Source organism: Phocoena sinus, chromosome 15 (assembly GCF_008692025.1).
Source record: "Phocoena sinus isolate mPhoSin1 chromosome 15, mPhoSin1.pri, whole genome shotgun sequence".
In the NCBI taxonomy this organism is placed as follows: Eukaryota; Metazoa; Chordata; class Mammalia; order Artiodactyla; family Phocoenidae; genus Phocoena; species Phocoena sinus.
Genome location: NC_045777.1, coordinates 31,331,520 through 31,347,504, shown reverse-complemented (window position 1 = coordinate 31,347,504; position 15,985 = coordinate 31,331,520). Strand labels below are relative to the sequence as shown.

The 15,985-nt window shown below is 43.4% G+C and overlaps 1 protein-coding gene and 1 pseudogene across 6 annotated transcripts; one reads left to right on the top strand and one right to left on the bottom strand.

Moving 5' to 3' along the window:
* Nucleotides 1–244: 244 nt before the first annotated feature.
* On the bottom strand, nucleotides 245–13,602 carry PRNP (prion protein). 6 transcript variants are annotated; one of them, XM_032605443.1, is made up of 5 exons: nucleotides 13,110–13,601; nucleotides 10,334–10,432; nucleotides 6,284–6,350; nucleotides 1,914–2,574; nucleotides 245–1,230 (listed from the first exon to the last, which is right to left on the bottom strand). In XM_032605443.1, exons 4-5 carry the CDS (start codon nucleotides 2,562–2,564, stop codon nucleotides 1,144–1,146), a joined length of 738 nt encoding a protein of 245 aa, XP_032461334.1. In that variant the 5' UTR covers nucleotides 2,565–2,574; nucleotides 6,284–6,350; nucleotides 10,334–10,432; nucleotides 13,110–13,601; the 3' UTR covers nucleotides 245–1,143. The 6 variants fall into 6 exon arrangements, with proteins under 6 accessions (XP_032461334.1, XP_032461339.1, XP_032461333.1 ...); XM_032605448.1 differs by having other exon boundaries at nucleotides 245–2,574; nucleotides 13,110–13,602; XM_032605442.1 differs by lacking the exon at nucleotides 6,284–6,350 and having other exon boundaries at nucleotides 13,110–13,590.
* The window catches only part of LOC116740434, a 63,478-nt pseudogene continuing 60,584 nt past the window's right edge, over nucleotides 13,092–15,985 (top strand).

Below are 15,985 nucleotides of genomic sequence, written 5' to 3'. Positions count from 1 at the left end.
AGAATTCAAGGACTGTTTTCCTCTGCTACAGAAGTGACTTCACCAGGTACTTGTGGACAAAAATGAAAAGGCAGCAGAGAATAGCTGGCATGTGACTGGGAGTAAGGCTGAGGGAGGATCAGGAGTGGGTGTGTGAAACATTGGCCACCACAAGCAGTGAATGCGCCACTTTGCTCAGATTAACCCCCAAAATGAAGCTGCCAACATGGGGTGCACAATGGTGAAGCACAACTGCAAACTTCAAGGAAGATGCTCCTTTTAGCTCCTGTTTAATATTAGTCAGATATTAAACACTTATAAACTTTTAATACAACAAAGCAAGTACATGCAAAGTTACAAATATAGAAAATATAAAGCACATGCATATTTCAAATACCACTCTGTATTCTTATACAAAACTATTCAGTGCACATTGTAAGCCTAAGGACCACACAAAAGGGTTTCCTTTAAGTGTTATTAAGTATTTAGTACCTTACAAAAACAGGTAATGCATTAGATAGTTCAGATGTTAATCGCTCTAACCAAAATTTCTAATTTTGTCATATGCAATATATATATATATGTATATATATATATATATATATATATATATATATAAATTTTTTTTTTTTTACATAGGATACCCACAAAGTGCAAGCCAGTAATAACAGTGCAGAATAGTAATGTAAATCTGCTAGGTGACAATATTGAACAACCCAGGGAATAATTTTACCTTACTTAAATAATGGTAACAGAATTTCTTTTTCCACTTTGAATGGATCATATTCCTACCATCTCTAACCTATTTTTTTTTTGGAATGCCTCCCTATTCTTTGATTCAAAAGCCAATTCCAGAAACTAAGGACCTGAATACCGTGTTTTTTATAGCTGCTGTTTCCTCTATGTTAAAATCTCCTGGCTTCATCCAAACAATGTTAAAATCATTCTGCTTTCCAGGTAAACAAACAAAAGAGATTTGCTCTCAGTGTCCAGAAGGTAGTTTAATTAAAGTACCTGCATTATCTATAGTTTATATTACTAAAGAAAAGAATACCACATAAAGGTGCTTTAAACATCCGAAATGGGAGGCTGTCTCCGAGGGCACCTCTTCCATATGTTGGAAATTTTTAGTCTCAGAAGCCTTTCATATTATGTTAGTTATGTTCATTCCCTGTAAAAACGTCCTCTGCCCTGAAGTCTAGTGTTGCACGAATATCCATTCTTGATGCAATAGCTGCTGTGTAACCCGTACTGCAAAATGCAAAACATCCTTACAGTTCTCTGCAGACATAGGACACATGCTTTCCACCGGGTTGAGCCTGGGCCCACAAGCTAAGGATTTCTAGTTTTATTTTTTGAATGAATATTATGCAGCCTTCTTCCAGATTTGGCAGAAATGCTGTCTGAACAGGGAAATGCAGTCAGGTTTTCTTAAAACAAATGAGGAAATTGCTATAAAATCACTGCTAAGATGGGGCATTAGTGTACTGAGCTCTAGCTGGAGAAGGAGCTGGAGGTATTTAGGCAAAGGTATTTGAAGACTGCTTTGAGAATTGTTTTAGCCTCAATCTGTTGCACTAGACAAAAAATAAGCCTAGATCAACCAATGATTATTTGCTGTTACACTTTTACCAGCTCAGCACTAGCGTTGGCCTATGAAGGATTAAATCAAATGGGGCTTGAATAAATAGCATTTCAGATCTACTTTCCATTTCCCAGTGCTGTAAGTGCTAAGGGTATTAACCTACAGGTGACGAACAGAGAAGCAAGAATGAGACACCACCACTAAAGGGCTGCAGGTAGATACCCCCTCCCCCAACCTGGTGAAGATTAAGATGATGAAAACAGGAAGGCCTTCCTCATCCCACTATGAGGAAAATGAGGAAAGAGATGAGGAGGATCACAGGAGGGGAGGAGAAAAGGATCACACTTGCCCCTCTTTGGTAATAAGCCTGGTATTCTCTCTGGTACTGGGTGATGCACATCTGCTCCACCACACGCTCCATCATCTTGATGTCCGTCTCAGTGAAGTTTTCCCCCTTGGTGGTGGTGGTAGTGACCGTGTGCTGCTTGACCGTGATATTGACACAGTCATGCACGAAGCTGTTCTGGTTGTTATACTGATCCACTGGTCTGTAGTATACCTGGTTGGGGTAACGGTACATGTTTTCACGATAGTAACGGTCCTCATAGTCACTGCCAAAATGTATAAGGGGCCTGCTCATGGCACTCCCCAGCATGTAGCCGCCAAGGCCCCCTACCACCGCCCCAGCTGCAGCAGCTCCTGCCACATGCTTCATGTTGGTTTTTGGCTTACTGGGCTTCCACTGATTATGGGTACCACCACCTTGACCCCAGCCTCCACCACCATGGGGCTGTCCCCAGCCACCACCATGGGGCTGACCCCAGCCTCCCCCTCCCTGGGGTGGATAGCGGTTGCCTCCAGGACTGCCCTGTCCTGGGTATCGGCTCCCCCCAGTGTTCCATCCTCCTCCAGGCTTTGGTCGCTTCTTGCAGAAGCCCATGTCACTCCACGTGGCCACAAAGAGAACGAGGATCCAATTGGCTATGTGGCTTTTCACCATGATGACTTATCTGCAAAATAAAGAGGGTGTCAGCATTGTGTGTTTATGTTGAAAACACTTAACGTCTGCAGCATAATGACTGCATAGCAGTGGCATCAGTTATAAATGTTCTTGGTCATATACGTTCTTCACATTCCATGTCTGTTTTGCAACCCTTACAGCAAAAGTAATTGTAGGTAAAGGGTTAACACAGCTCTTTCTCCTTCTCTCAGGACAAATTTGACCTTAAGGTAATTTCTGGCTCTGTTTCCTAGAAACTTGATAAAGGTGGAATGCCAGCAACATTGCTTATGATAAAAATAACCTCTGATTGATATATTGTATCTAAACTGGAAGAAACTATAAACACCTGGTGGGTTTGCCATAGCTTTGAGCTTCTCTGAAGTAGTGATTTGGGCTGTTATGAGGGATACGAGCTCCTGGAACCTCCCGAGACCCTGGCATGGCCCCTATGGAAGTGATTCTAATGTCCAGTTAGGAACACCCCCAGGTAGGTGCTGAAATCATTAAATCATTTTCTAAATAGCTGGCTCATGTCCTCTTTCCTCCCACAGGAATGTAAGCTGGAAATGTCTCTTTTGTTCACTGCTGTCTCCTCGGGGCCTGGCACATTGCATATACACAATAGATACCTGTTAAGTGAAGGAATTAATATCCTCTGAACATATAAATGCCAACAAGAATTTCCTCAAAGAAATTCTCAATACAATAAATTTTTGGAAACAGGAAATGTGCAAGATTCTGCAAGCCCACCTATAAATTCATTTTTCTCTCTATAGACAGAAACAAATGGGGCTGTTCAAAATGGGGTAAGGAAGGCTGTGTTCACAAGCTTTGCAGTCTTTCACTCACTGAATGAGTCTTAGTTCAGCATTTAATGGTTTGTGAGTGACTTATTTTCTCCTAATTTTTGGTAGAAAAGACACATATCTTATATGAAAGGGCTAGCATGGCTTAGGAATAAACAAAGTATCCTGCATGATAATTTATGAACCTTTGCAGAATGTACATTCATCAATTAAAAACCTCCTTTCAGATTGAAGACCTCATTTACCCTGGGTGCTTGGTTCCAAGAGCAGAGATTAAAGACATATAGGGCTTCCCTGGTGGCGCAGTGGTTGAGAGTCCGCCTGCCGATGCAGGGGACGCGGGTTCGTGCCCTGGTCCGGGAGGATCCCACATGCCGCGGAGCGGCTGGGCCCGTGACCCATGGCCGCTGGGCCTGCGCGTCCGGAGCCTGTGCTCCGTGGCGGGAGAGGCCGCAGCAGTGAGAGGCCCGCGTACCACACACACACACACAAAAAAAAATCATAAAAAAAAAAAAAAAAAAGACATATAGTAGAATGATCATTAGTTTCTACTGTACCCCATGTCAAACCATATGCTCCAAAATACCATGTGCCACAAAACCAAAAATGGCACACGTTGTAATGCTGATAGTAGTCTTATCCCCAGCACTGGGACACCTTCAAATAAAAATGGCATCTAATATTATAAAATTATTTTTCATAACCTTCAGAACTAAAGACTAAATTGGATAATATTCAGAGGAAGACTGATTAAACAAATAAATGAATTAACATCATGTTTGTTTCTACTATCACTATTGAAATGTCTTGGTGTAAATAAAAATATATTTGCAAGTTATAAGCCCAGCTAAACTGCTCAGAATATGCCAATTAGGATTTTTGGAGGCTCTTTTGTGTAAGGTCAGAGGGACAGGGTCCTGGGATATGCTGACTGGCCTCAATCTCGCATCCACATCTCCTGGCACTCAGTCTTCTGCAGGTCTGCTTCCCTGATCTATTTTCCATTTGCTAATGGGGCTCAGCTCTTGGCTTCCAGGCTGCTCACAATTCTGCTCAAACACCTCAGGGAATTCTGGAAAGCTTGGTGTTTGACGTGGAAGATGAAAGACTGGAAGAATCGAGGTGGCACCCAGATTTCTGGATTGGGCAATTGTGTGGACAGAACACGGAAGATGGAGCAAGTCTGGAGGGAGACAAATGTGGTGTGTGGCTTTGGCAATGCCATTATCAAGCTACAATGCCATTATCAAGCTGCCTACTGGGACAAGAGATACCAGTAGGCAGTTAGCTTGGTGAGTCTGGAGCTGAAGAATGACCATGGACTGGAGATACAGGTAATAGGGCATAAGGGCCATGGGCATATGTTGCTGATCAGTACTTTAAAACTGAATATTAAAGTTGGATGATCATAAACTATATTAAGACAAGATCATTTTAAAATCAGTTGAGAACAACAATAGCAACATTTAATTATAAAAAGCATAAAAATTAACAACTACATTTTGAAGCAGAGAATCATTTCTAAGGATAAGGACTCAAAACTTAATGAGGGGCTTCCCTGGTGGCGCAGTGGGTGAGAGTCCGCCTGCCGATGCAGGGGCCGCGGGTTCGTGCCCCGGTCCGGGGGGATCCCACGTGCTGCGGAGCGGCTGGGCCTGTGAGCCGTGGCCGCTGGGCCTGCACGTCCGGAGCCTGTGCTCCTCAACGGGAGAGGCCACAACAGTGAGAGGCCCACATACCGCAAAAAAAAAAAAAAAAAAAAAAAAAAAAAAAAAAAAAAAACTTAATGAGACCTTGGAGAATCTTTCTGTTTGTGATAAAATAAGGAAGATCTTATATTATTTAATCCAAACTTCTCACTATACAAATTAGGCCACCAAGATTCAGAAAAGTCAAGTGACATATCTGTGATTACAGTGTTAATTAGTGAAATTGCTAGGAATAGAGACCAGGTTTCTGAATGTCTGGCTGTGCTACGACACTTCATATAAGATGCTCTCAGAGAACGGTCAGGTTGTGGCCTAACACTCTGGCACATTTCAAGACACTAAGTATTTGACAACAGTCAATACCTATTTATCACTAAGAAAAATACTCTTAGTAGACTAGGAATAGGAGGTAACTTCCTTAACTTAATAAAGATTATATAACTAAAACAGCAAACACAATAAGTTTTGAATGTAGTCCCTTTAAGATCAGAAACAAGACAAGGATGTACACTGCCACAGGACTGGAAGTCCTTCCAATGCCATATACAAAGACAAAGAAGTAACTGGTGCAAGAACTCCAAGGAAAGAGCTCCAGCTGACATTATGTGGAATTAATGTGATCATAAACATAGAAAATTCAACAGACTCAACAGAGGTAACACGAGACAACTAGAGGGATAGGCTGTGGGATACAAGATTGGCCTACAAAAATCAGCATTTCTCTACACCAGCAATAATCAACTAGAAAAAAATTAATAAGATAGTAATAATTTCAACCCAAACTATAAAGTATCTAGGATTGACTTAAGACTGGGGAAAAGGGCTTCCCTGGTGGCGCAGTGGTTGAGAGTCCGCCTGCCGATGCAGGGGACGCGGGTTCGTGCCCTGGTCCGGGGGGATCCCACATGCCGCGGAGCGGCTGGGCCCGTGACCCATGGCCGCTGGGCCTGCGCGTCCGGAGCCTGTGCTCCGTGGCGGGAGAGGCCGCAGCGGTGAGAGGCCCGCGTACCACACACACACACAAAAAAAAAAAAAAAAAAAAAAAAAAAAAGACTGGGGAAAAAAAAATTGAACATTAGTAAAGAACAAAGAAGATGATCTGTAAACATGGAAAGGTTTTGGTTGGAAGAACTTAGTACTATAAAGATGTTAATCACCCCCAAATGAACTTATAATAATAAAATGACAATCAAAATTCCACCTGGATTTTTTGAGGAATTCAATAAACGCACAAGAGGTAAGAAATGTCCACAGGTAGCAAACTCAACCTGAAAAAAGGAGAGAATCTACTGTTATCAGACATTAAATCCTATTACAAAGTCATAGTAATAAATATGTAATAAATATGGTAACAGTCTAGAAACAGACCTACAGATCAAAGGAAGGAGAATAGCAAGTTCAGATATAAACCCATGTATATATTCTTTAGTACAAACCTGATAAATGATAAATCGGACACCACAAATCAATGAAGAAAGAAACGTTTGTTTAGCAGATGCTTCTAGGAAACTGGAGGAAAATAAAACTAGGATCCTAACACCACATGCAAAAGCAGACTCTAGAGACCTAACTGTGAAAAGTAAAAGTTTTATGAATTAAAAATCTTTGTGGGGGCTTCCCTGGTGGCGCAGTGGTTGAGAGTCTGCCTGCCGATGCAGGGGACACGGGTTCGCATCCCGGTCTGGGAAGATCCCACATGCTGCAGAGTGGCTAGGCCCGTGAGCCATGGCTGCTGAGCCTGTGCATCCGGAGCCTGTGCTCCACAACAGTGAGAGGCCCGTGTACCGCAAAAAAAAAAAAAAAAATCTTTGTGGGATGGATTGCCTTCCTATTAAATTATAAAAACAGATGTTAGAATCAATGCATTAAGCAAATATTTATGGAACAGCTAGTACGTGCCAGTTTTTAAAGAAATAGAAAACGACAATAAACCATAGGAGAAATGGAGAAAAAAGTTACAGTACAATAGCCATTGATTAGTTTAACAAATATTTGTTGTCTTCTAAGGGTCTAGCATTGTGCTGTGGCTGAGGACACAGTGGTAAGATGTTTAGTTTGTGGGTTCAAGCACTAAGGAAGATAGGTATCTGGAACCTGAAAGACAGTGGGAAGCCATTAAAGGGTCTTAGGAGAATAACATCACAGGATCTTTTTCTTTTTTTTAACAAAGTTCACCCTGTTGTGTAAGTAGAAAATTTTGGGGGCAAGAAAGGAAATGGTGAGACCACTTATAAAACAATTGAAGGAAGATGGTGGTGTGGCCTGGGACTGTGCCAATGCAGTTGAGGAGCTGTGAAAAAATGGGATGTATTTTGCAGAAAGAACCAATTAAGCAGATAGAGTGGATGGAGGAGTGAGAGTTGATCAGGTTTGTGGCTTTCATAGCCAGGCAGATGGTGGTGATGCCATCTATTGAAATAGAGGAAACTGATGGAGGGCCATGCTTGTGAGAGAAAATAAAGTTTTAGTTTGGACATACTAACTTTGCTACGTCTATGAGCCATTCAAGTGGGAGTATCAATTCAGGCAATTGTTATAAGAATCTGGAACTCAGCAGAGATAAACACTTGGGCAGCTTCACCTGAGAAGTGCTGTTAACAGCCAAGGGAATAAAGGATCGAGATTCAAACTCCAGTATTCTGAGTGAAGGGCTCACGCTCTTAGCTATCCAACCTCCAGCAACATGGGTGCCAAAAACCAAAAGAAAATACCACCAAGCTGATTTTGACAGTTTAGTAAAAGAAGAATACACTGTGACCAATAAGGATTATTTAGGAATACAAGGATGGCTTAAAATCACAAAATCAAGTAACCTATTAGTAGGTTAAGGAGAAAAAAACTCAAAGATTCTCTGATGTTGAAAGTTTTCAATTAAAATCTACATACATCCTGATTTTTTAAGGTTAAGCTGTTGAAAAAATTTCCATAGAACTAGAAAGTAACCCCTTTCCATCATCAAGAACAGCTATCACAGACACACAGCCCACACCCTACCTTAACTGAAAGAGGAAAGGCATTCTCCTTAATATAATGAACAAGACAAGAATGCAAGCAATTGCTGCTATTTTAGACTGTTATGAAGGTTCTAGCCAGGTATGATTTTCTTTTTTTTTTTTTTTTTGCCGTACGCGGGCCTCTCACTGTTGTGGCCTCTCCTGTTGCGGAGCACAGGCTCCGGACGGGGGCGCAGGCTCTGCGGCCATGGCTCACGGGCCCAGCCGCTCCGCGGCATGTGGGATCTTCCCAGACCGGGGCACGATCCCGTGTCCCCTGCATCGGCAGGCGGACTCTCAACCACTGCGCCACCAGGGAAGCCCCTTTTTTTTTTTTTAAATTTATTTATTTTATTTTTGGTTGCGTTGCGTCTTCGTTGCTATGTGCCGGCTTTCTCTAGTTGTGACAAGCAGGGGCTATTCTTCGTTGCGGTGCGTGGGCTTCTCATTGCGGTGGCTTCTCTTGCTGCGGAGCACGGGCTCTAGGTGTGCAGGCTTCAGTAGCTGTGGCACACGGGCTTCAGTAGTTGTGGCTTGCAGGTTCTAGAGCTCAGGCTCAGTAGTTGTGGCGCACAGGCTTAGTTGCTCCGCGGCACGTGGGAGCTTCCTGGACCAGGGCTCGAACCCATGTCCCCTGCACTGGCAGGCAGATTCTTAACCATTGCACCACCAGGGAAGTCCCAGGTATGATTTTCTATCTGGAAAATCCAGGAAAATCATCCAAAATTGTGTCCTAGAATAAATAAGTGAGCTTATTAAGGTGGCAGTTTTTGAAATCAACATATAGAAAAGAGTGAATACTCAAATCAGTTGTAATTATTTAGAAGATTTAGTGTGAAAAAAAAATCCCACTCATAGTGGCAACAAAATATTCAAAATATCTAAGATTTAACCTAAAAATAAATAGACCTTTTAGGAAGAAAGCTGGAAGACTGGAAAAAAAGAGAAAGACAGATAATGTTTTTGGTTGGGAAAATCAAGACTGAAAGATACCAATTCACCTCCAAATAATCATAAAGTCAACGCAATTTCAGTCTTAATTTAAAGAGGATTTTAAGGAATATGATGAAATGATACTCAAAATTAAGAAGACTAAAGAAATTATTTAACAGGAAGAAAATCTAGGGTATACTTGGCCTGCCAGGTACCAGAATGCACTGCAAAACTAAAATAAATAAGATCATGTGGCATTAGTGCATGAGCAGAATGGCAGAGCGATGGAACTAGAGAGAAGGAACAAAAAAAAGATCCATATATTATGCCATTCATCCTATTCCCATGGGGAATACATGGGACTGAGAATCAGAGCCAGGAGGAACTTGTCCAGTGGTCATGTGTCAGGGGCCAAACTTCTGATACTTAAAACATGTTACACCCTTGACACTTAATTGGTTAAATTGGGAACTGGCACACCAAATAGTCCCCCTACCCCCGACTGCCCTGGAAAAATTTCCTGTCTTTCCTGAGCTAAGTGGAACTCATGTGTCATATTTTTATCTTTTGAGGTCATTGCCCCTTAAAGAGCCTAATGCAAGCTACTCAAAATTTTACAAACCGCTCTGGGGTGGGGGTTTTTCACTGGCACTGAGGCCTAGCCCTGGACTGAATAGGGCAAAGGGCCTGAACCTGATCCATCCTCAGAATTATGTGAACAGCTTGATAAAAAAGCAACATTGCTAGAGCCTACCCCATACCCCAGGAGAATATGGTTAGAAGAAAAAGGATGAACAAACAGAAAAAATTCTCCCAAATGTAAGAATTACTACACATGCTATTCACTCAAGGGTTATTTTGCTGCAGCCATCACAGCTTTAGATACAGGCGTGTTTTGAATGTTTCACATGCAGCAGTTCACAACTGATAAAACTGGCTGCCTTGGAAGAGGAAATATGATCCGAAAAGAGAGACTGGAATAGATAAATTAAAACTACAGCTTGGAAAAACTGTCACCTCATAAAACCTTTTGTCAGTATTAATTTGGTGCAGAAATGTTTGTAATGTTACTGCTTTTATTATACTATTTTTAAAATGGTTGCTTCCTTACATAACTCAGAATGATTCTAGAGAAAGCCCTTTCCCTGCAAAATCAAGATGATTTTACAAGAAAGGATGATATAATAGGTGTGGGTTACATATATAGATCCAAGTTGCCTCCAGAGCAAGGATTTGTGATCACAGCCTTTCGAGGACCTTATCTTCTGTGACAGTTGGGAACTTTCAACCAACACAAGACCAAAGGGATTCCACAGGATACGTACATCTGCTTTGGCTCAGCTAAGTTGGATTTGTGTCCCTGGGAAGACAGAATGCTTCGGCTTGGCTGAAACTGTTCAGTTTTCAAATATATTCAGGAGTCCCTAAAAAAAAAAAAAAAAAAAAAAAAAAAAAAAACCAGAAAAGAAAAAACTAGAATTGATAAATAAATCTAAGAACTGATTCTTTAAATGAAAAACCCAATATATAAATTACTAAATCACTTATATATCTACTCAAGGAAAAGAACAAGATAATATTTGAAAAAAAGAAATGAGGTCAGCTCAAAAAAGCAGCAGCAAACATGACATTGAGCTCTCCCTCTCCCACACACAGAAAGCTGTGGGTCCATTTCCTTAAAAAAATTAACTATGAACTATTTTAAAGATGTTATTTTGAAAAGCAATATATCAACAAGAAAATTAAAATAACCTGTATTTCTATTAAAACTTCATTTTTATTCAGATTTTTCACATATACATTAATAAACTGCATCTGAGTAAGTAGATGCAGTTTAGTAATCTGTACTTTGACTTGTCAGTTTTTTCCAATATATCGCAGACAGGCTCCAAAATCATGACTTGATGGTTACACAATGTTCCTTTCAGTTAATGTGTCATGATTTTCTTAGCTGCTGCCCTGCTGTTATACACTTAGGTTGCTTCTCCGTTGGGTTTAATTTTATATCATTCTGAATGTGTGTGCATATGGCTTTTTTTTCCCCTTTCCTGTTGCTTCTTCCATTGCAAGTAAATTCCCAGGAGTGGGGTTTCTGGGTCTTGGCTTAAATGCATCACCAGACTGCTTTTCACAAATTTCACACAGATTCACTATGTCCCCAGTGCAGTGTGACTAGGAAAAGAATAAAGGTATACATACCAAAGGTCAGTTTTACACAAACAGTTAATCTTGGCAAACTCCTGAAATAGGTATAATTTCCTCTAGCGTATGAATGGACAAAAGGAGGATGAGGAAATTAGGTAACTGGTCCCAAGCTGTGAAATGATTAGTTGCAGAGCCATCTTTCTAACCCCAAAGCCCTGTCACCTCCCAGGATAACTGAATATGCAAATTTCTAGGCAACCTTCCAGCAGTGGTTGCTGTTACTGTTGTTTTTGCTAATAGCTACAAAATGATAATCCAGACTTACTTTAATTTGCATTGTATTCTATAAACGATTCATCATTTCACCATTTAGCTTTTATAATCTCGATATTCTCCTTTCACAAGTATGAAAAATTTGTGTCAGATAAAAACCATATACAAATCACATCCTAGCTCTGCTTTCTTTCCCTTTCTGTTTAGTTCTTTTTCATTGTAAGAGCTCCTCAGTGTTTGGGTAGGTAAAATTGTTCCTTTTCATTGGTGATATTTTTTTTCTTCTTCAAATCTGAGAGAGCTGTTGATTTTTCCAGAGATCTGACATTTTTATTCAATTTTCTGTTCCTATTTTTTCTGATAATTTGATTTGTGAAAATCTTTAATTCTATTCTACCTGGATTTTTTTTGCAAGGAAAAGAGAAACACTTCAAATGTTCAGCATGCTGGGAACTGCTTATTAAACCGTGATTGCTCTAAGTACAGGAAAATAACTCGGCCATGAGATGAGGATAATCATGATCAGCGAGGTGAAACTGCATTGTGTTGTGTACGAACTGGAGAAGAGGAAACTGAAAAACAGAAGGCAGTGGCTTTGAGATGGTGAGGGTGGATGTGATGGTGGTGGGCTTATGATTTCAAAAAATCTATTTGCTATTGCTGATACAAATAGAAAAGGACAAAAACGAAAATGGACTTCTCCCCGTTGTTCAATAATCAAACGTGAAGGTGCCACCCATACTAGCGGAGAAATGTGGTTCTCCGAGGGGCGCTGCCCGGCCCTGATCCCTGCTCTCGGAGTCCCCCTGACGGCCGAGTTCTCTCCTTCCACAGGGACAGTCGAGACGGCGAAAAGCAAAGCCTGTGAGTCCACCACACATGACCTCGCAAGAGACACTCTGCCGCCGGCACCTGGACGTCTCAGGCCCGGGAGTGAGGGCGGGGTCGCCCCAAGACTCCGCCCGCCGAGGCCGGAAGCCCAGCTCACGCCAGCCTGTGCCGGTCCCCGGGGGTGCCAGAGACCCGCCCGCTGCTGCGTCCCAGGCACCGCCCGGCCGCATGATGGCAGGCGGGGCCTCCTCTGGGGAGGAGGTCGGCGGCGGCGGCTGGGGGCGGCCCCCAGACGCCCCGGGACTCCTCCCTGCCGAGGTCCTGGACCCGGGTGGTCGGCCGCGTCCCCTCTGGGAATCGGGAGGGCCCGGACCCGCGCCTCTCCCTGGTCCTCCTCGCTGAGCGTCCCAGCGGAGCCCCTTTGCGGCCTTCGTTGGGTTCCGCGCGCCCATTCCCCGGACCTGTGGCCCCCTTGCCGGCGCTACTCGCCCATCCCACTCCCGCCGTGGACTTGCCTGGGAGGGGGCCAGACTCCTCGACACTACCCACAACCCTCCAGAGGGGCCCCGGCCAGCCGCGGCCCCCGCCCCTATTCCGAGTAAAGGGAGCTCGCCTAACCAGGAGGGCAAAACCAAGCCACGGCGTCCGAAAACCATCGAGCTCGCTGAGTAGGCCAGACGCGTTGCGCGCCCTCCGGAAGCTCCCCGCCCTCCTCACTGTCAAGGTGGGCCTCCCGCCCGGACCCGGCCGTGCGCCGTCGCGCCTCGGCCCCAAGGCAGGGGTTCTGACTGCCGGCCTCTGCGCCCACGGCCCCAGCTGGGAGGTTAAAGGGCGATGCGGCTGTTTACCTACCTCTGCGGGAGAGAAGAAGCTCGCAGCTCGGCGGCTGTCAACGACTGGCGGCGAGGGCAGCCGTCAGCGCGGGGCAGAGGAGGAGATGCGGGGGCGGGGCCCGGAGGCGGCTGCCCGCGCCCGGGGTTTACGCGCAAAGGCTCAGCCCTGCCAAGCAAACCCGGGAATGTGAGTCCCTGGGAAAAACGAGTTGGGATTCGCTTAGACGCTTGCGTCAACTAATATCGCCTCCCCGGCTGGCTTCGTCACTTCTTGAAGTTGCTTATTGACTATAAAAATCATCTTTAAAGGAAAATTCGGCCCAAAGCCCCAGCTCCACGTTACGTAATGGAGAACACGAGAAATTGAAAGATTAGGGAATGAGAAAGCAATTTCTGGAACTTTGGTAACCAGAAATTTCTAAAGAGGAAGAAAATTCTGCTACACTGGATTGAGCCCAGTTTGTGAATTTACACATATATCCTTAAAATTTGAGGCCTAGAAAGGACATTAGCCATCACCTGTTCCTTCATTTACTCGAGAGTTCCTGCTCACTATATGCAAAAGAGATGATTTAGATTATGATATTCACAAATGAGGAAAATGCCCTCCATATAACAAGTCCACTCTGGACATTACCTGAGGTTTCTTGTATAAAACATTGTGTATTCTTGATCATTATTCCTGCCAAGAAATTAGGTAGGGGTTTGTCTCATGTGAAGGATGGCAAATGATAGAAGACAGGCGTTAGGGTTAGGGGGATCATATACATTATTACCCAAATTGGGGCGCTTTTGAGAGTACCAATATTAATTAAGCCGGGTCAATAGGCATAAACCTGGGAAAAATGAGACATCTAGTTCCCTTGTTATGGGCAAGAGGCTCCACTAAGCTTGTAAGGAAAGAGGTTTAAAAATATTGAGACACCCATTGGAAACAGGATTTGGTTTAAATACTTGTATCCCAGGGCAGCTCACTCAAGTGGGAGGGGACAAGTGAGGGAGGGGAGAAGCCCGGAGGATTGTGTAGAGTGGAGCGATGTGAAACAGCACTGGGGTGATGTTCATATGAATGTGGGAGAAACAGTCCTGGTGATGTTTATATGAATGTGGGTCTGAAAGGTCTGCTTGGGAAGGGGAAATGAGAGGTAAAACATGACCATGGGATGGAGATGATTCAGTAACAGAACTGGATTGTGGCCAGTTAGAAATGAGTGTTAGGCAGCAGTGCCAGGGCAGTTTTCTGTCCAATCAGTCTTACATAATGATTAGGTTGACACTGCTTTTAGAGCCTTACCTTCTTTCCTCAGAGATGGCTTATTGTGAGGTGAATTGGGGGCAGTGAAGCATCTCTTTGAGTCTTGAGCTGGGGTGGGGCTGGGAGTGGCTGACCAGATCAGACTGGGCAAGGGGCTGACTTTCCCCTGCCAGGAGGGGCCCAGTAAAGCTTGGTTAGAAGATGCCAAAACTCAGCTTTTTTCTCAAAAGAATCCTATGTCTACTGGCTGAATGCTTTCCTCCCTCCCCCCAAGCAGAAAAATGCTCAAAAGGCAGAATACTTCTTGGGGGTTTGAGGGAACCGAATGAGATTGCCTTATGACCTATTCTGGCCATTATTACTATGTAGCAACTACTCCAAAGCTTAGAGGTTTAAAGCAATCACCGTTTTATTATGCCAATGGATTGTGTAGGCCAGAGAGTTGGACGGGCACAGTGGGGATGTCTGAGGCTGCAGTTGGGAAGACTCAATGTCTGAGACTGGCTTGATAGCTGGGGGTTGGAATCAGTTGAAGGCTCTGTCACTTGCATGGCTGGCATCTGGGCTGGGAGGACTTGAAAATCAGGTGTACTGATTGATGAGTCTGGCTAAAGGTTTATCAGTTTTGTTTATCTTTCAAAACAAAAGGTTTTTAGTTTCATTGACCTTTTCTATTGTGTTTCCTTATTGATTTTCTGTCTGGATGATCTGTCCATTGATGTAAGTGGGGTGTTAAAGTCCCCCACTGTTATTGTGTTACTGTCGATTTCTCCTTTTGTGGCTGTTAGCATTTGCCTTATATATTGAGGTACTCCTATGTTGGATGCATATATATCTACAATTGTTATATCTTCTTCTTGGATTGATCATTATGTAGTGTCCTTCTTTGTCTCTTGTAACAGTCTTTATTTTAAAGTCTATTTTGGGGCTTCCCTGGTGGCGCAGTGGTTAGGGACCTTCCTGCCAATGCAGGGACACGGTTTCAAGTCCAGGTTCAAGTCCTGATCTGGGAAGATCCCACATGCTGCAGAGCAACTAAGCCCGTGCTCCACAACTACTGAGCCTGTGCTCTAGATCCTGCGTGCTACAACTACTGAAGTCCGTGCACTTAGAGCCCCTGCTCCACAACAAGAGAAGCCACCGCAATGAGAAGCCCGCACACTGCAACAAAGAGCAGCCCCCACTCGCCACAACTAGAGAAAGCCTGTGTGCAGCAACGAAGACCCAACACAGCCAAAAATAAAAATAAATAAAGTCTATTTTGTCTGATATGAGTATTGTTACTCCAGCTTTTTTTTGATTTCCATTTGCATGGAATAACTTTTTTCATTCCTTCACTGTCAGTCTGTGTCACTAGATCAGAAGTGGGTCTCTTATAGACAGCATATATAGGGGTTTTGCTTTTGTATCCATTTAGCCAGTCTACGTCTTTTGGTTGGAGCATTTAATCCATTTACATTTGAGGTAATTACTGATATGTATTTTTAAAAATTTTAATTTATTTATTTTTGGCTGCACTGTGTCTTCGTGGCTGCACGTGGGCTTTTTCTATTTGTGGCGAGCGAGGGCTATTCTTCGTTACAGTGTGTGGGCTTCTCATTGGGGTGGCTTCTTTTGTTGTGGAGCATGGGCTCTAGGCA